This window comes from Myotis nattereri, assembly GCF_964212035.1.
Source record: "Myotis nattereri genome assembly, chromosome: 10".
NCBI lineage: Eukaryota > Metazoa > Chordata > Mammalia > Chiroptera > Vespertilionidae > Myotis > Myotis nattereri.
In genome coordinates, this window is record NC_138085.1 from 70,785,821 (window position 1) to 70,812,111 (window position 26,291).

The window sequence follows — 26,291 nt, forward strand, 5'->3', positions numbered from 1 at the left end:
TGCACTGGGAGGGGATCCCTCAGCCCGCCTACACCTTCTTGCAGTCTGGGAGCCCTCCGGTGATGTCCGATTGATGGCTTAGCCGCGGAGGCTGGAGGGGCTCCTGCCACTGCCGGCATTCACCAGCCATCAGCCTGGCTTGTGGCTGAGCAGCGCTCCCCCTGTGGGAGTGCACTGACCACCAGGGGGAAGCTCTGGCCCCACACCCCCATCACCCCTCCACCGCCCCCAAATCGCCATCCCCTCCCCCTGCCCACTGGTAACTGCCTTGGCTGGTCTGGCACCACCCGCTTGCTGGCCCCTTCTCTCCCCCCTCCACCAACCAGTCATTCCCTGTTTGGTCAATTGCATATTAGGGTTTTATTATATAGGACTAGTGGCCCGGTACATGAAATTCATGCACAGGGTGGGGTGTCCCTCAGCAGGCCCGCACCCTCTCCAATCTGGGACCCCTCGGGGGATGTCCAACTGCCAGCAGTCAGACATCCCTCTCACAATCTGGGACCACTGGCTCCTAACCGCTCACCTGCCTGCCTACCTGATCGCCCCTAACCACCTCTGCCTGCCGGCCTGATCACCCCCTAAATGCTCCCCTGCTGGCCTGAACGTCCCCTAACTGCTCCCCTGCCGGCTTGATGACCCCTAACCGCCTCTGCCTCAGCCCCTGCCACCATGGCTTTGTCCAGAAGGACGTCCGGAAGACGTCCGGTCTAATTAGCATATTACCCTTTTATTAGTATAGATGTTTATTGGTGTATGTATCTGTTTAAAGTCTTCCCCTCCCACCCTGAATAGACTATAAACTCCATGAGGCAGTGAAGTTTGTTCCCCAAAGTGAAATGTGTCAATTGGCAGACACATGGTAGGCATTCAATAAATACTTATTCACTAAATAAATAAATGAATGTGCTAGGGGTTGCAAATCTAGCAGATAGTAGGGCAGGTATGGACTCTGCCCTCACAGAACATACAGTTCATCAGGCAGGAAGAGGAGACAGAGCAGGTCATTATCAATGGGACAGGAGTAGGTGCTGGAGCACACCTCTGGGGAGGCCCCAGCCTGCTCCGCTCTTCCCCTTTCCCATCCACTCTTGAAGCAGATCAGTATGTGGATGAGTGGGAGTGAGGTGCTTAGTGACCTATCTAAACATACTCTAATGTAAATTAACTATGAAAAGGCAAGTTGATCAATACCTGAAGAGTCATTAGTAACGACTTATTAGACACCCATCTCACAACTGACGTCTGCAGTGTGACAACAGAGGGAGAATGGCTAATGATGGCATCTGCAGGGCCCAGGGGTTCCTTTGCAATCTGCCTGGCAATTTTACCCCCTCCTCCCAGCTCCTCCCCTTGGGCGCCCTCCCACACAAGGCGTGCCAGCCCACACAACCACGCTTTCCTGCCCCTTCTGCACTCCTTCCCAGGGAAAGGACTTCCTCCTGGAAAAACCTCCCTATTTCCTGGTCCACTCATTTCCTCTCTCTTCCGTGCTCCCACTCACATTGTCTGCCTCTCCCATGGCACTGGCCGCAGGGTCCATGAGCTATGTCCATATGCCTAACTACCGGTATGTGCATGGTTGTCTCTAGATAGCGGGATCATGTGTGGGCTTTATTGCCTTCTTGATACTACTTTCAGATACTTTCTATTTTTCTCACAATGGATCTTTCCTACAACTACCTTCATAAATGGAAAGAAAAAAAAAAACTGCTGACATTTAAAAACAATTGTGGTTATTTTGTGTCTGTCATTCCTACTATACTGTGGGATCGTCAAGGGCAGAAACCAGGTCTTTTTTGTTCTATCTCCAAGGCTTGGAACTTTGTGCTCCTTGTGTGTCAGGTGAATGGATGGATGGATGAATGAATGAACGAGTGAGTGAGAAGAAAAGGGCAGCAATTGAACTGACAACTAAAGATATGAGTCTGAACCTCAGTTCATCACCTGGAAAGCAAGCAACAAAGTCTATTGGCCTCCGCACCATAACTTTATAAATTGTTCTTCGGGGGCCTTGTGACCATTCTCGCCCATAACATGCGCTGGTGGGCATGCAGCTCCCCGACTAGAGCCCGCCTCCTGCCCCCATCCTGTCTGTCTAGGGCATCTCTACATGGCACCGCGGAGACTTTTGTGTCACTGCAGTTGTGGGACTTGATGTCACCGGTCACACTTGCCGCCTGTCTGGAATTTTATAGTCACGCTTTCTCTCCTTATTGTGATGTCAGGCTGCACAGTTTCTCTGCAGGCGCTCAGAGCCTTTCAAGCGTGAAGCTTCTAGAGATGAATGAGCCTTTATCAGGGCGCAGTACTCTTTACTCGGTGGGAGCCAGCTGTGCTCCAGGCTGTCTTAAATTTCCAGCCACATTTTCCAAACCTTTGACTGAGAGGCCATGGCTAAATGGAGGCTGGCCCCAGGGGCTCGCCCTTATCTCCATAGTGCCAGCAGGCATTCAGCCACTCAATAGGATGAAAAAGGGAGAATGGCAAAGAAGACAGCCACCTCCCTCTGGTGCTGGCTGGGGGGGCCTGGGGGTCTCATGCTGCAGCAGCCGAATATGTTCACTGGTGTGGGGACCCGAAAAATTGGGAGGCTCTGGGATAAGATTCTGCCACCTGAGTGACCCTCAGCAGGGAGACTTCACCTCTGAGCCTATTTCCTCATCAATCAATTGGGAATAATGATACCTGAGATAACTCTCCCAGAGCCTGCAGGACCCTGTGACTCTCCTATTGAATAGAATGCAGTGGAAATGGCACCATGTGACTTTTCAGGCTGCCAAAAGTACGTAGTAGACATTTCGTACAGGGAAATCTTTCAATGCTGCCTCTGGCCTTGCTGAGACCAGGTTGTCCCAGGGATGTGGCTTTGGTTCAGCAAAGGGGGGGGATTTTTCCGGAACCAGCTGCTGCTTTTCTCACTATTTCTCCCCCCTCCCTTCTTAAATTTATTTTTGTTGACATACAATATTATCAGTTTTAAATTTATTTTACTTGGCATACAATATTGTATTACTTTCAGGTATACAGCATAACAACTAGACATTTATATACCTTACGAAGTGATCGCCCCAATAAGTCTAGAACCAATCTGGCACCACAATAGTTATTGCAGTATGATTGACTATATTTCCTATGCTGCTTTCCATCCCATGACTGTTTTTACAAATGATTCTTCTCCACTCCCGCCTCTCTTGGTTGAGGGGGGCACTGCTGCTTCAGGGAGTGAGCTGACTGTAGCGAAGCTGGAGTTGATGGTGAGTGGGGCAGGGAGGAGGGGACTTCACATTACACAGAGGAGCCACAGAGACACTTCTGCAGGAGCCTCAAGGGTTCCATAAGGTCTCCCTTCAAAGTGACACCAAAAGCCTGAGCCCTGGCAAGTGGCACGGGTGTCAAAGCACTTTGAAGATAATTAGTTCAGGCTTTTGTGCTCTTCTGTCTTTGCTTTTCAACTTGATCTGACAATTCACCCCTCCCCATACTCATTTTTCTCCACCAGCCCCACTTTTGTTCCTCTAGAAAAACCACCTGGACTAAACTTCCCCATATTCAGTGGAGTAAGAAATAAGTTCAGGAGTAATTTTCTATGCTGCAGTGCTGTCTTGTGCAAGAGCATATTCCTGAATTCATCATTTCCCCAGGTGCCAAATAGTCAGATAGTGTTGCTGTAGAGTTAGTTCCACAGCAGTAAGTGGAACTCTATATGTGATTCTTGCATGGAGCCCCCTCCTTGGGCATTTGGGCAAATACACACATCTGCCTAGGAACAGAAAGTCATAGCAGTTGACCCCCCCAGCCATCACTCATGGATTGTTGTTTTTCTTTTTAAAATGTTTAATCTCCTTTCAAGATTATATATATATACAAACCACACACTAGTAGACGAATTTTTACAAAATTCATTCATATAACTACCATGCAGAAGAAAATCTATAATGTTACTAGCATCTGAGAACCCTCCCTGTGCCCACTCCAGTCATTACAGGTCCCTTAAAGATCCCTTAATAATAACATTATTAATTCAATTTTCACTGTTGTATAATATTCCATTGTATAAACATACCACCTTTATTCAGTAAATTTGGTTGTTCTTATACATGTCGTCTTCTGCTGCACATATGTATGTATTTCTTTTGTATATCTACTTAGGAGGGTCAAAACTCTGTGGGCATTCAGCTTTAATTGATATTGCTAAACAGTTTGCCAAAGTAGTTGTACCAATTTATATTCCCTCTGGCTATGTATGAGACTTCCAGGGGCTCCATATTCTCAGCAACTTGGTAGGGCTGGTCGTCAGTTTAGGGGAGTAGTTTTGTGTGTGTGTGCTTGTTTGTCTTTAGCCATTTTGGTAGATGTGAAGTAGTATTTCACTGTGGCTTTAATTTGCACTTGTCTGGTGAATAATGGTGTTGACCCTTTTTTCATATGCTTATTGGACCTGTACAAGTCTTTTGCTCTTTTGTTGTTGTTGTTGTATTATGTATATTTTTCTTATTAACTTTAGAAGTTCTTTATATATTCTGAACAAAAGTCATTTATCAGATTATGCATTATGAATATTGGAAATATATTCCCCCCAGTCTGTGGCTTGCCTTTCCATTTACTTAGTAGTATCTCTAATGCAAAGTTTTTATGTTGGGAAGTCCCACTTGCCATTTTTCATGATTAGTACATTTTATGTTCTGGTTAAGAAAACTTTACCTATGTCAGCACCATAACACGTTCTCCCATGTTGTCTTTGAAGAAGCTGTATTGTTTTGCTTTCCATATAAATATTCCCTTTATCCAACACTATTTGTTGAAAAGATTGCATTTTTCCATCACATTACGATGGCAGTTTTGTTAATCAGGTGATTATAAGTATGGGTTTGTTTCTGGACTCTGTTCAGTTGGTTTCTATGTTTCTGTCTTTGCATTAATGCCACTGTTTCAATGTAGCTGTATAATCTAGCTTGATATCTGGTACTCTACATGCTCCCATTTTGTTCTTCTTTAAGATTGGCATTGCCATGCTTAGCCCTTTACATTTCCATGTACATTTGAGAATCACCTCACATTGTTAAAAGCCTGCTGAGATTTTTATTGGAGTTGCATTGAACCTATAGATTAATTTGAGGAGAACTGACATTCTTAACAATATTGAGCCTTCCAATCCATTAGCATAATAGAGGCTTCCATTTATTTAGGTCTTCCTTAATTTATCTCAGTAATATTTTGTAGTTTTCTTTGTATTCTTGCCCATTTTCTTTTGATTTATTCCTTTATGCTTTTAAAGTGCTTTTGAAAAAGTCTCTTTAAAATTTTCTTTTGTGACTAGAATTTAAAAATACAATTTTTGTTGTATGTTGATTCTGTATCCAAAGACCATGCTAAATTTACTTCTTGATTCTAAAAGTTTATAGATCATTTTTGCATTTTCTACCCTATTATCTGCTGAAGTTGATAGTTTTTTCTTTTCTAAGGAGTAGGCTATTTATTTATTTATCTACCTATTGTATTGTCTAAGACCAGTAAAATGTATTTACTGGTGTTGATGAGTATCATTGTTTCGTTCCTTAACTCAGAGGAAAGCTTTCAATATCTCATCATTGGGTATGATAGCTGTGGATGTCACTTATCAAACTGAGGAAGTTTCCTTCTCTTTCAGTTCCTATGAATGCATCCAAAACATAGTGGCAAAAAATAAGCATTTACTACTCACAGATTCTGAGGGTGAGGAACTTAGACAAGGAACGTTAGGGAGGGCTTGTCTCTGCTTCCCAATGTCTGTCTGGGGCCTGGGCTGGAAGCCCTGGAGTTGAGGGGATGGAATCATTTGAAACTTGTTCACTCCCCTGGGGGTTGATGCTAGCTGTTGGCTGGGGGCCTCTCTACCTCCACTTCTCTATGTAGCTGATCCATACAGACTTAGTTGAGTTTTCGCATAGCATTGTGACAGAGCTGGGTGGAAGCTGCACAGCCTTTTATAATCCAGCCTCAAGTCACATAGTGCCGTTTCCACTGCATTCTACTCAACAGGAGAGTCACAGGGTCCTGCAGGCTCTGGGAGAAATACTGCTGAGGCCATTTTTGGAAAATACAGTCTGCACAACTTCTGTTCCTAGTGTGCTGACAGTTCTAATCATGAATGGTGATAAATGGCATCAAGTACTTTTTGCGTATTTATCAAGTCATTCATATAATATTTATTCTTTTTTCTATTAATGCAGTGAATTACGCCGATTGAATTTTGAGAATTAATCCAATCTTATACCCTGAAATAAACCCAACTTGTTGTGTTGGGTTCTCCATTTTATATAGAACTCACATGCTTTGCTCAGATTTTTCTTTATAACTTTTGCATCTATGTTCATGTAATTTTTCTTTCTTGTAAGCCTTCTTGCTTTTGCTATCAAAAAGCATTCCTTATTTATTTATTTTTTTGCTAAAAGTTTGTGTGAAATTGATCTTACTCCATCTTTAAATATTTGGAAGAATTCACAGGTAAAGCCATTTTGGCTTTGTTTAATCTTTGTGAAAAAGTATCCTATTAACTTGTTAGTTATGTATTCTTTTACTACACTATTTGTTGTTACCTAGGGATTATTAGAATCGATCTTAAATTAGTATACTTATCATTCCTAAGTAAGGCAAGGACCTTCAATTACCTAAATTCTATACACTGGATAATTTTAAATTGCTTTGATGTTTGCGACTTGTTTTATAGCTCAGTATGGACTGTGCTGTATAACATTTTAATGTATTCTGCTGTTTGGGGGGATCCTGTAAAGGTCAACTAGGTCACGTTGGATGATGCTGTTATCTTTATCTTTTGTCTGTTTGTTGTCATGTATTTTGTTGCTACACATATTTTAAATCTCTCGAGACATATTTCTGTGTTAAACAGCGAAATTCATTTAAATATTTCCCCATATGCTCCCTTTTCAAAGCTCTCTAGTACTTTGTATTACTGCGCTTCTGTCTGAGATCATTTCCTTTCCCCTCAAGAACTCCTCAGTATTTCTTCCAGTGAAGGTCTGGAAGAAAAACACTTCTCAGCTGTTTTGTCTGAAAATTTCTTTATTTTACCATCATTTTTGAAGACTGTTTCACTGGGTGAATAACTCTTAGCTGAGTCATTTTCTTCCTGCATTTAACATATTCACCCTGTCCTCTCTGGCCTTCATTGCCTCTGTGTAAAGTCACTTTTCAGCTTCACTGATGTTTCTTTGGAAGTAATGTGTTTTTCTCCCTGGCTGTGTTAAAGAGTTTCTTTTTTGTCTTTGATTTTCAACAGCTTTATTATGATGTGACTAAATCCATTTTTCTTTATACTTATTTTGTTTGGGGTTTATGAATAAACTTGATGTTTTTGTTCATTTAAAAAAATTTCTCAGTGAGTATTGTTTCAGATAGTATTGCCTCTGTCATTTCCTCTCTTTCCCCACTTTCTGGAACTTCAAATTACATCTATTTGAGGCTTTTTCATTGTGTCTCATATGTCTCTTGGAGTCATCTGTATTTTCCATCTTTTATTTTTCTCCCTGTGATTCAATCTGGATATTTTCACTGACCTCTCTTCCACTTTACGCACTCTTTCTTCTGTTGTGTTCAATCTACACAACATTGTCTGCCTGGGGCCTCAGCTGGAATGTATTGAATTATTTATTTCCCTCATTATATTTTTCACTTCTAGAACTTCCATTTGGTTCTTATGTCAGAGATTCATGTTCTCTGATGAAATCCTTTCTATTTCATCAATTTTTAAACATATTCTGCAGATAATTATTTTAAAGTATATATATTTGAGAATGTCATCACCAGACTTCAAAGTCTGTTTCTCTGTGTTGTTTTATCTTGCCTTTGGGTCGTTTGGCTCTGTTTTCTCTCATTCCTGGTAATAGTGCATTCAATTTACAGGCTCTGGATGATGTTGTGGATCTTCAGAGAAGTTTCATGTTCCTTTGGCAGGCGTGTCACGTGGTCCAATCAAGGAGTAGATGATTCAGGGCTGTGGAATCACAATGAAATATGGGATAGAAGTGGCAGGAATCAGCAATTTATTGAAAACCAGGGGCTGGAGGGAAGGGGATGGTTAGGATTGGTAAGAGAGAAGTTAAACACTCTAAGCTGGGAAGCTCAGCAATGAGGGGTTTGATGCCACTAGGAGCACTGCAAGGGGGAGCAAAATTGGAGAAGAGTAGGAAGGGATTCGACTGCCATGGAGTCGGAGCATGCGTATGAGAGGATGTTGGGGCTGTACACAACCAGGGGTTTTAGTTTTTTGGGAAAGAAACGTTAGGATACAAGTCAAAAATTAAAGTGAGAGGGATCTTATCAAAATAGTTATGCTAATAAAAGCTGTAATATCCCAAGACCACCTGCTACTTTTTAATTTGATATTCCTGCTGACATCACTGGCTCCCCTTAGTCAAATCTAAGGCTCTGGGTATAGAGATGCTAATTTGACATGAGATAATGACTGATGATCACTGATTCGGATAATTCCTTACATTAGTCCAGCATATCCACAGATGTGAATAGAGCATCCTTTCATTATCTTGTTGACAAGAATGCCTGCTCCTTCACTCAAGTTGGCAGCAAGAGTAGTTTCCTTAGGAAAGCTTCTGAGCACCATCCTTACCCTCTCAGGCCTTGTTAGTGCTGGCTGCTTCCAGGACACTTCAGTCTGTGCCGTCAATGTGGAGGCAGTTACTGCAGTTTTCAGTTTGAACCAGGAAGTTTTCATCTGGACAAAGAGAAGGAAGAAATGTATGTTCGTGAATTTACATTGCACTTAGACCTCCCGTAAGATAGCATCCTTCAAATCTGCATCTCCGAGTTTCACCACAAATATAGAGTGTCCCAAAAAATGTATACACACTTTACAGCTGATAACTCAAGTGATGTTTCTCTCTTTTTAGATTTAACCCATGTGAATTAATAATTAGTCCAAGTGAGCATACATTTTGGGGGGGACACCCTGTATATCTATTTACACACCAACTTCTCAGCACTGATCTAGACTGGCAGTTCTCAAACATTCTTGTCTGACACTTTTAACAATTATTGAGGACCCCAAAGAGCTTTGTTCATGTGGGTTAAAGCTATTTAGTCGATCATATTCAATATTAATCTATGAAATCATATGCAAATAATGATAAACACATTTTATTGAAAAGCAATTATATTTATCAAAAAATTTAGTTGCAAGAGTGGCATTGTACATTTTTGCAAATCTCTTTAATTTCTGGCTTAATAGAAGTTATGTTGCCTCTAGAAAACTCTGCTATGTACTCATGGAGGAATGAGAACAGAAAAGGCAAATAATATCTAAATATGATTACATAAAAATGTATTTCATAATTATTAAAAAACAATTTTTGCTTATTTTAACCCCCTGAGACTCAGGGATCCCCAATCCCTCAGTCTCACTTTGAGAAGCTCTAGTCTGGCTGGTAGGCTTTTATACCAGGAAGAGAGAAAGGATTCAAGTTTCGGTCTTAAACCAGGCTCCTTTTTATTTAAGACCCTCATAGCTTTTTAAAATCAGAATTAATAGTGTATTTGAACTCTTTCAAGTGAAAGCAACTCAGAAAAACTAAGTAAAAAAGGAAGATTAATTGGCTCATGTAACTGAAAAGTCTAAAACTATAGGACTGGGCTTCAGATTCCACCCTGTCAAGGGGCTCAAGAATTCCCTAGAATGTAAGCACCTAGAGCAGGCGTGGGCAAACTACGGCCCGCGGGCCGGATCCGGCCCGTTTGAAATGAATAAAACTAAAAAAAAAAAAGACCGTACCCTTTTATGTAATGATGTTTACTTTGAATTTATATTAGTTCACACAAACACTCCATCCATCTTTTGTTCCGGCCCTCCGGTCCAGTTTAAGAACCCATTGTGGCCCTCGAGTCAAAAAGTTTGCCCAGCCCTGACCTAGAGGCTTCTTCACTGCTGTATTCCCCAGGCCAAGAATAGTGTTCAACACATAGTAAGTACTCAATATATATTTGCTAGTTTATTAAATAATAGATTAATTACTGTTATGAGAACTCTGTTCCCATTCTTCAACTCTGCTTGCCTTTTATATTTTCTGTTATTAAGATTCCCTGACAAGATAGCCCTTGGGAGCTCAACTCTGGTCCAACATAGTTCTTAGTGCTCATAATCCCAGAGAAAAAGTCATCCCTTCTGTCACACAGCATCCATATTATAGCCCCGAAAGGAAAGTTATTTTCTCCTCTTGGGCCAAGCTGAATCAATTACTTTATGTTAGTGGAATGGGTATTGCCAACTTAGAACAGGAGGGGGGGGGGAATTATTAATAATCGTACCACAATCAAATTAAATGAAAATGTGGCCATTACCCAAAATAAGAAATACTGAGCATAGGTCGCACAAAATTACAGACGTTCACTACAGATGTTACCTATCCACAAATGGCTTATATAATCAAGTATAAACTCAAATTACATATAATATGTGGTCTGGTCACTTCAACAATCCAAACAGAGATCTGTCTTCTGGCCAATTAACAACTGAGTGATTGATTTGTGATTATTTAATTTCGTTCTAGTCACTGAGCCTCAGAACAAACCATAGGCTTTTTCTACCTCACTTTCACCAGACGTGAAATGTGTGAGAGTGTTGCTGAAATAGGTCATGCCATTCAGAAACCATCAGTGATAGCTTGTTATCTATAAGGAAGAGTCAAAAATTCTCAGGGACTTCAGTTCATCACAGTGATTCCATGGTTCCCAGCCTTTTAATGACTCCCATCTAGTAGAAGTTAATCGTTAGTCATAACATTAATTGACTAAAAAAAACACATAATGACAGCAAGTCCTATAAATTTAATAACACTGTAAAAGAAATTTACATCATGAGAATAAACTATATTTGAAAACTGTTCTACATATGTTTGTGAGACATTTAACATTCAGTCTCCTAATGAAGTTTTGCGTGTGTATGTGTGTGTGTGTGTGTGTGTAATTTCCATAACTCTCTAGACATAGAATGACAACAGTTATTGAGAACAGATATCAACACTGTTATAGGGGTTTGGAGCTTCTTTTCTGAGGTGTGTACTAATGTGGCTATGGCTTTCCAGACTATAAGGAAGAAAGCTATCCACATGGTGCCTACCTTCAGGTTACTCAATTTTTTAATTTCATTTCATCTCCACCTATGCTTTATTATCTATACCGTTTTGTTTTTATAACATAGTGGGTATTCTAGGGTTTTTAACATTCATCTCAAAGTTATCAGAACCTGCCTTTAAATAACATGAATTCATGTGTGGCATAAGATTGTTATATATGTACATCCATTCCCCACCCTCCAGCCTTTGTGCTATTTTATACATTTTAGTTCTACATATATTAGAAACCCACAATATATTGTTCTTGTTTTTGCTTTAACCAGTCAAATCTTTTAAATGGATTTTAAAATGAGACAAAATATTTCTTATATTTACCTGAATGTTTGCCCACTTCTGGCATTCTTCATTCCTTTGTGTAGATCCAAATTTTCATCTGGTATTGATTTTCCTTCTGCCTGAAGAACTTCCTTTACCATGTCTTATATCAAAAGTCTCTATCAGCTTTTTTTTTTTTGTCTGCAAAATTCTTTATTTTGCCTTTATTTTCAAAATATGTTTTTGCTAAATTTAGACTTTTAAGTTGGCCATTTTTCTCTGAGCATTTAAAGGTGTTGCTCGACTGTCTTCTGGCCTGAATGACTTCAGACAACACCTTGACTATCATTCTTATGTTTGCTCCCCTGGATATAGTGCATCTTTAAGTCTGGATGCTTTAATGACTTTCTTTTTATTGCTGTTTTTAAGCAATTCGACTATGATAGGTCTTGATGTGATTTTGTTTATGTTTCTTCAGTTTGGGGTTCCTTGAACATCTTGGATCTGTGGATCCATAGTTTTCAACAAATTTGGGAATCTTTCTGCTAGTGTTTCTTCAAATAGCTATACCCCTTGCTGGACTTCAGTTAGACATGCTAGATTAGACTATTTGATAACTGTCCATAGCTTCCTGATGCTCTGTGAATTTTTTAATCTTGTTCTCTCTGAGCTTCATTTTGGATAGTTTCATGCTACTTTACATCATTGAGCATATTTATAACTGTTATAAGATCACTGTCTACTAATTCTATTGTCTGTCACCTCTGGATTTGTTTCCATTGACTGATATTTCTCATGATGATGAGTCATATTTTCTTCTTATTTGAATGCCTGGTAATTTTTGGTTGGATGCTGGACATTGTGATTGTACATTGTTGGAAGCTGGATGTTTGTTATATTCCCCTAAAGAGTGTTGGATTTTGTTTTGATGTGCAGTTAAGTAACCTGTAGATCAATTTGATCCTTTCAGGTTTTGCTGTGTCAGGTTCAGAGTAGTCTTTATTCTGGGACTAATTTAACTCTACCACCACTAAAGAGTAATTCTTCTGAGGACTCTACTAAATAGTATTACTAGATCTCTCCACTCTGGCTGGTTAGGACACAGACTATTTATAGCCTTGGCTCTGGGAATTGTTCAGCCTATTGTTTTCTGGTGTTTCTTTCTTTGTCCTGTGTGATTTTTTTTCTCACACACACATTAGTACTCAGCCAAAGTTTCCAGAGGAATCCTCTACACCAGTGGTTCTCAACCTTCCTAATGCCACGACCCTTTAATACAGTTCCTCATGTTGTGGTGACCTCCAACCATAAAATTATTTTTGTTGCTACTTCATAACTGTAATTTTGCTACTGTTATGAATCGTAATATAAATATCTGATATGCAGGATGTATTTTCATTGTTACAAATTGAACATAATTAAAGCATAGTGATTAATCATAAAAACAATATGTAATTATATATGTGTTTTCGGATGGTCTTAGGCGACCCCTGTGAAAGGGTCATTTGACCCCCAAAGGGGTCGCAACCCTCAGGTTGAGAACCGCTGCTCTACACATTCCCAGGGCTGAGCTTTTCCCCTGCCCCACACTGCTTCTCTGATCTCGTCCTTGAAAACTACAGCTACTTTGGCCTCCCCAAACTCCTAGCTCTGCCTCATCGACTCAGCAAAGTCACCATGCTCTGTTTGCGTTTACTCTCTCTGAACTACAACCTGGAAGCTGCTGGGGAAATTGTAAGGCTCGTGTTATTTAGTTCCATTCTTTCATGGACCACAGCCTTGTGCTGTATGTTGTTGTGAAATGTCTGATACCCACCACTTTATATAGATTTTTGGTTTTCCAATTGGTTATGACAGGAGGCCAATCCCTGTCGTAGTTAATCCTAATGGGCAGAGTGGAACTTTCCATAAGAAGCTTTAAATAAACCAAAGCAACAGTAGATGTTTACATTTAAAATGTGTTGTTTTTTTCATATGAAAAATCTACTCCTTCCATTGTGGATCTCTGAACAATAGTCATCATTTTCCATGGAATTTCAAGTGAAGGGAATATTTGGATACTTCTGCTTGCTATAAGAATCAGTCTTGCTACAGGAAGTGCATAATTACTAATTTCCTCAGCTATCTCACACTTATAAGAGGAGAAAGCATCCTAATGTCCTGTAAAACTTCATCTGAAACCTCAAGAAGCAAATAATTATATGTTTTTGGTTTATTATTGTTAGCATGTTAATTTTAGGTCAGATTTTTGGTATAGATTTTTATGTTTATATTTATATAACTACTGTGATTATAAAATAAGCCCAAATGTGCTATAATATGTTCAATATGTATTCCAATTTTTTAGAATGTGGGTCATCATTTTATTATTTCAAATAATGTTACATCTTGTTATTGGCTATATTTATAATTAATTGGTTGCTTGGTATGACCTAATTCCTATGGGAAAATAGGAATTGTTTTTGCAATAATTTGCTTTATAACACTGTTTATAGGGATATATTATAGCAAAAAGTAGTCATTGCTTTACACTTCTTTAGTTTAACTGTTGAATTGTATGTCTTATCTCCTCAAATAGGTAACAAATGAGCTGAGAAAAATAATCAGGTATGGTAGTTTTTTGTATATACAATGCCTTATATATAAGAGTAGAGAAGCATGGCATAATGCTATTTTATTTTACACTATTTTTTAAATCAGCAGAAGCCTTTTCTTTAAATTATATCTTTTAAGAAAGTCCAAGATATAAAATCAATTAACTAGAATTCTTCCGGTTCAAAAGGGATAAGGAGCCCATTACCCCCCACCCCCTACCCCCGCCCCAGCAACACACACACACACACACACACACACACACACACACACACACACACTGGGTTTCTTTTACTTCTATTAGAAGGTAGTCACTGGAACCCCTTCATTGTAAAGTGAGGCTTCAGAGTCGATGGTTCAGCAGAAGACAATCTGAGTTCCAGTCCAGGATCCACTATTTACTTGATGAGAGATTTGGGGTAAGTAACTTAACCTCTCTGATGCCATTTTCTATAAAACCAAGATCTTAATAATTATAATATTTCTATATCAGTTAGGAATACTTTTAGCTGAAAGTAATAAAGCCCAATTTATAGTAACTGAAACAGACTTATTTTTCTTCATTTAAAACCAGTTCAGATATAGTTGCTGAGGTTTTACCTTCCTGTCCCACCATGCTAGCATTTAGGCTTTCGTCCTTATGCTTGCTGCTGCAAGGTCACCAGATGGCTACTTATTTGGATTTCCAGAAAGAAAAGGTGGGGAAAGGCATCCACCTAAGGAAGTGGTTGTTTTTGTTTATTTGTGTTTTCATTTAAGAAGAGAAATTATTCCCAGCATATTCTTTTTATATTTTATAAGCTAGAAAATACCCATCGTTAGCTAATTATTTGCCAAAACTAAGGAGTTTGAGCCAATCAACATTTTTCATTGGGCATTAATAAGGGAGCCTGTTCTCTGATTTCGTGGGACCTCTAACCCAACACCTTAACACATCAGGGTTCTGTGGGCAGGAAGGAGCAGAAGAGGAGTGCTCGCTGTGTCTTCCATGTCTGCCCACATACCTGCCTACTGGAGTTTACTTGGCCAGTATGCGGCTGTATGTGAAAGCGATTTTTTAATCTGGACAAGAACCATAGAAATCAGTTTTTTCACAATTTTAACGTCTTCATGAATGTTTAAGAAATGAATGATGGGGACATTTTCAAGAGAGAATAAGAATGGCATTGAAAGTCCTAAATCAGTGCTCATCAAAGTATATTCCCATGAAACCTACATTAGAAGGCATTAGACTGATCATTAAAAATATAAATTAACACCTACTGAAGGTGAACTTTTAGGCAGGTCCTAGGAACTTATATTTGAAAACAATTCCCAAGTGATTTTTATGCCCACTAAAATGGAGAAACGAGGCCCTGCATGACTGGGGACAGCCCAAGGGGGCCGCTGTGCACCTAGAGTGGGTATTTTGAAACATGAGAGAGGGAACAACAAACAAAGGAGCAGACAGCTGAACAGCAACTCTGCCTTCTTTTTAGCACAACCCTGACACAGTGTAAGTGCTCAGTAATGTTGGCAACTTTTAATATTACAGACAATATTCCCCAGCATCAGGGGACCTAGATCTTAATGGATGCCTCAGCTATGGTTCAGTTGTTCAGTCACCGTCTGTGAAATGAAGTCACTATCACTCAAATCTGCTAGCAGTAGATACCATTGAAGTCTCCTAATTCAGCCCACAGGGAACAATAGGAAGTTTCCAGTGCATTCTATAGGTCAATAAGAAATTTCAAGCCTCAAGATTGTTTTGAAAGTAAGACTGATGCAGTGTCTATAAAGGGTATAGTCCTTTTGTTATAGACAGCCTAAAACAAATTAAAGCTGCAATGATTAGAGTCATCTCCGGATCCCAGAGTATTGGGAAGTTCCGATGATAAGTTACTATAAAACCCTGGGCCAAATGCTAAAAAGTTCTGCATACATAACATACCATATCTGAAGCTAAATACCTCTGTGATTGAGCAGATGCTTTCCTGGTTGGTTTTTGGAAGAAATTAATCACTTAGAGATGATCATTCTAGCCTTTGTGTCCCAAGGTAAGTAAATGGACCTGAAATTATTTGTCAAATGCAAATATATATATACATGCACATACACATATATTTATATGGGCTTGTGTGGGCATATATGTATATACGTGTATATATGTGTGTATATATATACACACACACTTATATGCATATGTATGTACACATATGCACATATATACATGTATATTTAAGTTTATCTATATATACACACCCACATTATAAAATACTGTGGGAGACACATGCTCAACACAGTTATTGGTTTAAAAAGTAAATTTCATATCTTTATTTGTTATTCTTGAATCTTTTTTTCTGCAAGTGGAACACACCTCTAAGGCTTGCACAAAGACTATTGGTAAGTGTAGCATCTGGGACCTTTCTAAACTTTGGTAGAACCTTCAAGATGCTGAAAACTTAGGCTTGAGCAGGGAGGGAAGTATATGAAAATAAGGAGGGTTTTTTTTTTTTTTTTTAACCTTGAACAAGGTACCTACCATCTCTCAACTTTAGTTTCCTCATTCATGAGATGGGAATAACAATACCAGCATCAAAAGATTATTATGGGGATAGAATAGAATAATGTATAGAAAGCACATAGTACAGTCTCTAACAGGTAGTTGGCCCTTTAAAAACCACTGTTAGTTTTACTTTCATTATTCTCTATACTTAGATTTGAAGAAGTAATTTGAGCCCAAGTTCCCTTAGTCATAATGTTCAAAGGCACCGTCTGAGAAAGAGGGAGATAGTGAAGAGGGCCTCATGTCAGTGAAAGAATTCCAGTCCAACCTGGCAAGATGTACTTTAAGGCTCAGGCCTGCCCTGGGCTCCTGCTGGAGGAGTTCTCCCTGAGACCTGCAGGCTGCAACCTGCTATCCAACTCAAAGGCCACAGTTGCACTGAAAGCTAGATTTGGAAGAAGCCTTAAGGAAGCACTCTTTGGCATCATTTCTTACAAGTCCAGGGGCCTGCCATGCAGTTTGCCTCCTCATCCTGTTTCTGAAGGTCACCGGCGTGTAGGTGGGTAGGTGTAGTGACTCTCCACCCAGAAGCACTATTCGGCAAGGTGGGTGAGAGTCTGGTTCCCACACCTGAGTTAAGCTGGCACTGAAACATTTGTTGGCCTAGTGGTCTAGGTAGGTAAGGATGTTTTCCTTCATTTTCAAGACCTTAAAGGGTATTTCTCCCTTTCTGTTTTAAACTAAAAAATTTACAGTGGTCCCTCAGGTGTGCCTTTCCACACTCAGTTTACTTCAAGAAGTAGGTTATTCTTAAAGCATAGCTGGAAGGAAGCAGGGTTGCAGGACTGAGCTATCGTTCATGTCTTCCCTCTTTGAGTGTGATCATCTTTGTGCAGAAATGTTATTCTATACCATCTCCCTCTGCGTGGGCACGTTGCAGTTATAATCCCCTAAAAAGCTGAAAAGAAGCTCCATGTAAATTACATGGAGAAGGAAACCATATGTGGCAGGCATTATTCTAGATATTTTGCATATTATATCTACTTTAATAGGTGGCAATATTTCCATTTTTATTTTTGTAAAACATACATAACATAAAATTTATCATTTTAACCATTTTAAATATAAAGTTCAGGGCATTCGCATATTTGTGCAACCATCGCCATCATTCATCTCCAGAATTTTTTCTTCTTCTCAAACTGAAACTCTGTACCCATTACATACTAATTCCCCATTCCCCGCTCCTCCCAGCCCTGGCAACCACCGTTCTACTTTCTGTCTCTATAGGTCTGACTTCACTAGACACCTCATATGGGTGGAATCACACAGTATTTGTTATTTCATGATTGGCTTATTTTACTTAGCTTAATTTCTTAAAGGTTCATCCATGTTGTGACATGTGTCAGAATTTTCTTCCTTTTTAAAGTTAAATACTATTCCACTATATGTATATACCACAATTTGTTTATACATTTATCTATTTAAGGACATTTGGGTTGTTTCCACTTTGGGTTTCTGTGAACAGTGTTGTGATGAGCGTTGGTGTATCAGTATCTGCTTGATCCCTGCTTTCAGTTCTCTTGGGTATGTTCCCAGCAGTGGAATCGCTGGGTCATATATAGTGCTTCCACGTTTATCTTTTTGAGGAAACTGCCAGACTGTTTGCTACCTCATCTGCACCATTTGACATTCCTACCAACAATGCATGAGGGTTCCGATTTCTCCACATTCTTGCCAACTCTCGTTATTTTCTGGTTGTTGTTGTTTGGAAATAGCCATGCTAATGAATGTGAAGTGGCATTCCCTAGTACAGGTGAGGAAGCTGAGGTCCAAAAATGAAAGGCAACTCAGTCAACATCAGGCTGTTAGTAAGTAAAAGAGGCTCAATCCTGATCCAGAACTCTTAGACCTTACACTTTTTGCTGTATTTCTGGCATCAGAATGATGCTAGGAACACAGGGCCCCACAGAGGAGAGGGTCCTGTTATGAGAAGAACCTGGTTGAATCTGTTTTTATTTCCAAGAGCCCCCCAAGGGTGGACAGGCTGTTTCTGTGATGTGCCTGGTCACGAGCACAGCTCAGAACTTCAGTTTCCACACTTACAGCAGAGGCTTTTGAATTCCTGTTTCTGTTACTTCTCTTGATCATCAAGTGGTTTTTGACCTTTCCTTTCCCGCATCCGGCCTACGGTTCCGATGTTGTGCATGTTCCTTTCTGTAGCCAATTAGATCTTTTTGATTGTGGAGCTAACAAACAGTTCTTATTTGAAAACTCGGAGTAAAAGAAAGAGAGACAGAAAGACTCGGACAGAAAGAAAAAGAAAATACACCCGCAGCTAAATGGAAGCAGGGAGGGAGAAAAAAAGAGAGGATTGTGAGACTCATGTAATTTGCATGGCACCACATCTTCAGCCACTTAAACAACGTCCAAATCTATCCCGGGAATAGAGGACAAGAGACCAGACTTAAGGCCCCACCCTGCTGCTCTCCTGGGGTAGAACAGGGCTTCCATGTCATCATCTGATAGGTGGCACAGCTAAGGCTCAGATGGGACAATGTCCTGACTGAGATCCCTCAGCTAAAATTATAGAGAGGCAAGATGGGATGCGAGTCTGCTGACAGCCCTCTGGGCTTCCTAAACACTGCGCCTCCTGGCCTCATGCTTTTCCAATTTGTGAAAGAGACGGTGGCTGAGGGCTCCTTTGTCAAAGTCTGGTCTGTCTCACCTGCTGATGCCTATTCCTGGCAGCAAGAAAGGTGGGTCAGTGCAGTGTAGAGTTTAGATTAGATGGTGTCTAGGACGCTTCTCAAAAACTTTGGATAAAGAAGAGCTGGCCTGCGCTTCTGACTTCATGACTTTAGTGCTGTGCAAATTAAAACTAGTCATTTTACCTCCTGTTTCCTCTTCTGTGAAGCATAAATATTAACTTAATATCAATAGAAGGATATAAGTAGATGCTAGGCACACAATTAATAGTTGATGTGAAATTAAAGTAATATTCAATGACACATTTTGTTTCTTCTGCTGGAAAGACACCCCAAATGTGAGCCCTTTTTATGTCTTTAGATCTGGAAGGCAGCACAGCATGTAATTTTATATATATTGCAGTTGAAAATAAATTCAGTTCTGTAGGTCATTCCAGGATGGGCTATGTTTCACTGAATTAATTTTGCTCCAATTTCTAACAGTCTATAGAGACTCACTTTCCTGAGCCCTCAGGACCCAGGTCTTAAGACTGTGCCACTTCTATTCAGCAGTTATTAACCTGCCCATCAAAACCTGAAAAAATTCTCTTGGGAGGGCGTTGTATGTGTTAATCCAACCATTGCATTTAATCCAAGTCATTAACTACTTTAATTAAATCGAATTCAATAAGTGTGTATTGAATACCTAGAGTGTGGCACGGGCACTGGGTTCTGAGAACACAAAGATAAATAACACAGCCCCTGCATGAGGGATAGCCCATGTCTCTATGTTTTCCTGGCGTGTGACAGAGTCTGTGAGTGAGCTTTTTCCTTGGAAACTTTAACAGGCCTGTTGTGTCCCACATCTTCTTCAAGGAATACCTCACGTCTTCCCAAAGCTGCACACTCCCTTCTTCCCACACATCCTTCACCTCTTCTTCCTCCACTCCCTCCCTCTTTCCCTTCACAGGCTCCTCCTTTCCTCTATTCTCTACTTTTTTCGTTCTCATCCTTTCTCCCATTCACAAGTAGTGAATACCAACCATGTAGTAGATATTGTTCTAGAACAAAAGAGATTAGCCCCTGCTCTCAAGAAAACCCTATTTTGAGATAATTGTAGACACATGAAAGTTGCAAAAATAGTAGAGTTCCTATAAACCTTTCACCTAACTTCTCCTTCTGCCAACATCTTATATAACTACTAGAGGCCCAGTGCATGGGATTTGTGCACTGGGGGGGTGGGGGGGGGCTCTCAGTCTGGCCTGTGCCCTCTCCCAGTTCGGGACCCCTTAGGGGATGTCCACCTGCTGGTTTAGGTCCAATCCCTGGGGCCTAAGCTTACAGTCAGACATTGCTCTCACAGTCCAGGGCTCTCGCAGTCTGGGGTTCTTGCAGTCCGGGACTCCTCGCTCCTTACCACCCAACTGCAGTGGAGACAGAAGAGGCTCCTGCCACTGCTGCTGTGCTCACCAGCCATGAGCCCAGTTCAGGGCTTCTGGCTGAGCAGCGCTCCCCCTGTGGGAGTGCACTGACCACCAGGGGGGTAGCTCCTGTGTTGAGTGTCTGCTCCCTGGTGGTCAGTGCACATCATAGCGACTGGTTGTTTCCACCATTCGGTCTATTTGCATATTGGCCTTTTATTATATAGGATAGCATAGATGCTAAAACCAAGAAATTAACATTGATACATTTCTACTAGCTCCCCTACATATATTTTTAGGATTTTTCCAGTTTCTTTTCTCTGCATCATGGTTTCGTTATCACGTCTCCTTAGTTTTCTCCATTCTTACCATCTTTCAGTCTTTGACTGTCATGACCTTGACACTTTTGAATAGAACTGATCGCTCAATCTGGATTTATCTGTTTTCTCCTGATTAGACTAAGGTTCTACATTGTTGGGAAGATACCACGAAGTACTATATCCTTTTCAGTGATCATATCAAGCAAGTACACAATGTCAAAATGTCTCATCACTGGTGATGTTAATCCTGGGTTATACTTGGAGAGACTAACACTGGGCGAGGGTAGTGTCTGAGTTTTCTTCTCTGTAATAGTCACTGTTTTCTCTTTTATAATCAATTAATATTTTGTGGGGAGATATTTTGAGACTATGCAAATGTTCTTTTCCTTATCATGCTTTCACCCACTGATTTATTACACTTTTTAAAGTACTTCCTTACTCAAGCAGCTTAGCTATTATTAGGATGAGTTAGACAATAAAAAGGTAATCAAATAAATAAGATTATTTTGTACGATGCAAGTTGTAAAGAAAATACAGGAAGGTGGGATGACAGAAAGAGAGGTCTACTTTAGATGACACATCAGGAAAGTCCTCTCTGAGGAGGTGACATTTGAGCTGAGGACTGAATGACAAAACCCAGCTGAATGATATCTAAGAGAAAAGCACTCAGGCAAAGCACATAGCAAGAACAAGAGCCTGGAAACCAGAGGAGCAAGGCCTGTTTGACCAAGGAAGTAAACTAGGCATGGCCCCAGGGAGGTGAATAAGGCACAGAGTGATGGGAGCTAAGGATACAGAAGTAGGAAGAACCAGATCAGGTGAACCCTGGGCAGAGAGAGAGAGTTTGGAAATTTTCTAAGTGTAGTGCAACTTCCTTCATTAAATATATACTGTATCTGTGCTCACAGGGAATTCACTAGCCACATCTGCTACTTAAATTTAAATTCTCATTAATTGAAATCAAAGCAAATGAAAAATTAGCCCCTTGATACCAGTAGCCACATTTTCAAGTGCTCAATAGTCATCATTATAGCTAGTGGCTGCCCTGCTGGATCACAGATACAGAACTTTTCCATCATGGCAGAGGGTTCCATTGGACAGCGCTGCTGTGTATGCCTTCTGGGGTCATTCATTATTAGTTTCTATGGGAGAGACAGGGTTGAGTGAGTTACAGTCCCTGCTCTCCAATAACTTCAAGGTTAGTAGACAAATATGCAAATAAGCACAACACCAGTAGCATGTATTGAGATCAGAGGCAGGGTACAGCAAAGCTGCTGTAGGATTTGGACGAAGTGCAATTGGAAGGTCAGAAGAGGCTTTCTGGATATCAAGGAGGATGGTAGGATTCTGATGGCTTGAGACAAAGAAGTCATTGCAGATGAAGTTTGTAATGAGCTGAGGTGTTGAACATATGGACTAGATTGGCTGGAGTTGAGTGTGTGTTGGAGAATGTGAGGGGAAGATTAGCAGGCAAGCGGGCCATGTAGTGAGAGAAAGGCCTGGAGCCAGACTAAGGAGTTTCATCTTTGTCGCATGAGGAACTGATTATGGTTCTTACCAAAGGAGTAACCTTATCAGAGCTGTGCTGCAGGAGCTGCTCGGTCTGTGGGATGTGAGGTGGGTTGTGGTTGGGGAGAGAGACTGCAGGGAGAAGGCTGGAAATGCATTTGTAGTAGAGCAAGCGTGAGGTCATTCCTATTTCAGCATATATTTTTCTAAAAGCTAAACGCCTTCTCAAGCATGAAAGATAGTCCGCTTGAAATACAACATTCAGAAACAAACTTTGATATTGGAAAATATATTGTTTTCTCTTGATAACAAGCCAACATCTTTTATAACCATAGTGTAAATACTGAAACTATGGAATTCACATTAACATACAAGACCCATAGGATTTGATTATAAGATTTCATAAACAGGAGCTCTTGGTGAATTTTTGTTCACCCAAATCTGACTTTTTTAAACTTCAGTGTTCATGAAAATCACCTGGAGAGTTTGTTACAACGCAGAGTTCTGGGCTCACCCAGAGGTTCTGATTTACTAGGTATGAAATGGGGCTGAGGGACCTGGATTTTAACAAAGGAGCAATAGTCTGAAAGACCCTCCTGAAACAGTGCCCAGCCCCATTTGCTTTTAAGCTTCTGTCCTGAAGTTAAGATTCCCCTTCTCATTACTTATAGGCTATAGTCCTGCAGATATTTTTTAAAAAAATGTTTCTCTTCCATTATGACTTTTTCTCCCACCCCCTTGAAGTAGTAGATTTGAGAGAACATATGTTGCCCTACTGCCCAGGTGAGAGCATGAGGGTGACAGCATCTCCCCTTTGCCCTTTGGGTTTTGCTTGTCATCCTCTTCCAACTCTGGCGCTCTCTCTTCCTACTTCTCCAATGCCATGTGTCCAGGGCAATCTTCACTAATGGGCAGCTGTTCCATTAGCCCGTCTTCAGGAGGAGCATCCCCAATTCACAGCTACAGGGAGCCCAGAGGGTGACAGTGAGGGACCTCTCCTCTAGTTCCATACCAGCAAGAGATGTCATGTTGCAGACAAAGTGCTGGCAAAGGAGCCTCGAGATTTCCTTTAGTAATCCATGCCTCTGTGAAACCCCTGGGGCTTTTGACCCAAGAGCCTCACGTGCCCAGACAGTTCCTGTAGGGAAGTCACTGGGGAGGGAACTAACATCCATGAGCGCTCAAGTGCTGCATCCAGACCCTTGGAGTCATTGTCTTCTCCCAAGGGCTTCCCTGCCCCAAATGAAGTACCCTCAGATTGCATACCCAGGTGAATCAATTTAGGTCTGGATTAAGAACAGAAAAGTACCCCCCAAGTCTTGACTGTCAAAGCCTACATTAATGGAGATCCCCATACAATGGCTGGGCAGACACCAACATGCAAATCAATCTCTCTCTCTCTCTCTCTCTCTCTATATATATATATATATATATATATATATATATATATATATATATACACACATATATATATATATATTTTTTTATTGATTTCAGAGGGGAGGAGAGAGATAGAAACATTGATGAGAATCATTGACCAACTGCCTCATGCACACCCCACATGCAAATCTCTTAATGAGGAATTTGTAAAACTGCTTGAAGAGAAGAATAGAAATATGCAGCCCTCAGGGCCCAACACCAAAACCACCACCTTAGGAGGCTTCTCTGCTTCCAATTATCCACCCGGCCACCAGGCAAACCTCTATGCTTTCCAGAGGCCCCTGTCTAGACCTCTACTTACCACTGTAAATTCAAATTAGTTGATTAGGCTTCAGGTTACTTATTATATTGTGAAAGCAGGTCCCACAACTTACCACATCTTATCTCTAGACCCTGGTTTCTGGTAGGGTGTTCAATGCCTGTTCAGCTAATAAAAATGTACAAATAAATTCATGACATGACAGCTGTCTACAGCTATTGCAAGATTGCCTTTGTGCAGTAGTGGGCAGTCCTAGTATCAAGCAGTAGATGCTATGATTTTAATAACATAGAGGGTTTTGTTTGTTTTTTCTGTTCTGTTTTTTTTTTTTTTTTTTTTCACCATCTGGACACTGAGAAGCGGACATGGATTAACTCTCTTGGGAAAATCAGTGAGATCACCAGTATAGAAGGGGTTCAAACCAGAAACTGGAAGAGAATATGAAAAGATGTCCTTAAGAGAATTCAAGCATGGGTCTTTGGATGGGTGGCTCTTCTAGACACCTTGAAGGTCTCTTCCAGCCTTGAGACTGATTTCAGGATTTGTTTTTATCCTCCCACAGGGCTGCTTTATTGGCCTGACTATATATGGGGATGTTTTTCATCTTCCAGAGTCATTTTAAGGCAGCCTCTCCACTTACCTAAGAAGCTTTTGGTGGGAAGTATGGATTGACTGATGGTGGGGCTGACTTGCATGTTGCATGATTCATTGTGCTCTATAGATACCCCCAAACATGTATATCCTTGTGTCTGCTGTTCCAAGATGACACTGCTATTTCCTACCTGTGCAAAAACAGCTGTAAAAAATGATGCATGGCCAGCATCCCTTCCCCAGAATGTAGACAGAGAGCACACACCCTCTGGCTTAACACACTCACAAGGCACACACATCCTCTTGTGAATTTCAGCAGTCATTTCCAAGCCTGGTAAGAAGAGAAGAGAATTGCAAATGAACTCACATTACCAACAAAGCCAAACCGGGCTCCCGCCCTAAATTACTTTGTACATTAAATCTGTGGACCGCAGAAGCCCCTGCATCCTCTGTGGATTCCTAGAAAATCAAAAAGGTTTCCAGCTGTTTCAGCAAACAAGCAGGTTCTGAGACTTCTCTCTTTGTTATAGATTTGATTCAAACTGTGTCCGCTAGCAGTGAATATAAAGGGAAAAAAGTCAGTATGGCACAACTTTGAAAATTTTAACAAGCACTACAGGAAAGAATAATAAAGCATATCTTGCTGCATCTAGCCTTAAATTTATAAAGAAAGCAAAACTGTAAGGAAACAAAAGTGTTATTCTTCTTTGTCATAAAAATAGTTTAAACTCTTTATCATTTTTTGTTCACCTTTTTACTCCACCAATTGTGAAATTGCATCAAAAGCAACATCAATGTCTCCCAACCTATCTATTAGGCAATAAACTTGTGCTGAAAATCCATACAAATTTAAGCAGCAAAGAGGTTCAGACAGGTTGAGAGTGGCAAGGCTCTCCACCCCAAAGACAAGGTGTATGGGTGGGTTTCTGGTTAGGAAGCAAAACCAGGAGCTTACCTGGAGGACCTCTGCCATTGAACTTGAGATGCCAAGCGGCCCTGTGTTCAAGGTGAAATCCCTCTACTTCTCCCCCAGCCACCTTCTTTTACCAAAGGTGCCATTGAATTGTGTCATCTCCTAATAGAAGCAGACTGTGGAGAGGACAGGGCCGATTTCATTTTCTTTCCTTTTATGTGTGCTCAGCAAACCAGGACCAGTTCTATTATATTTCATTCATTCGGGGCAATCATCTTGGACCGCATGGTAATAAACACATTGGGTTTTTCCCCCCTCCTGCAACCACTGCTTGCTGTACTGCTAAGAATAATTTCCCAATCTGACAAAAGCACCACATGTCAGCAGACCTGTTCTGTGTGCACACTCTGTCCCCATCTTGCCCAGGTGCTCTGGTGGCTTGAACTGAATGCTCCCTGCCCATGTGGGAGTACCTACCAGAGAGCTTTCTGCAGGAAATCATAATAGGCTGTGCTAATGACCTCTGGACAAGGAATAGGGCTTGCCCCCAGAGGGTCGGGCTTAAGCAAGGTCTGTGCCCTGCTCGCTCCTTCAGCCCAGTGTGGGAGGCAGGAGGTGGCCGGATGGCGTATCAGGGATACAGCTGTGTTATCATCATGGGGAATTAGCCAAATGGGG

At 40.8% G+C, this 26,291-nt stretch overlaps 1 protein-coding gene across 1 annotated transcript in view; it reads left to right on the plus strand.

The window, feature by feature from the left end:
• Window positions 1-19,074: 19,074 nt before the first annotated feature.
• The window catches only part of LOC308525922 (ALK tyrosine kinase receptor-like), a gene marked incomplete at both ends in the record, with an annotated part of 170,439 nt that continues 163,222 nt past the window's right edge, over window positions 19,075-26,291 (plus strand). The window contains one exon of the mRNA XM_081100794.1: window positions 19,075-19,232. Coding sequence (XP_080956920.1) covers window positions 19,075-19,232 — 158 coding nt within the window. The remainder of the gene's footprint in view (window positions 19,233-26,291) is intronic.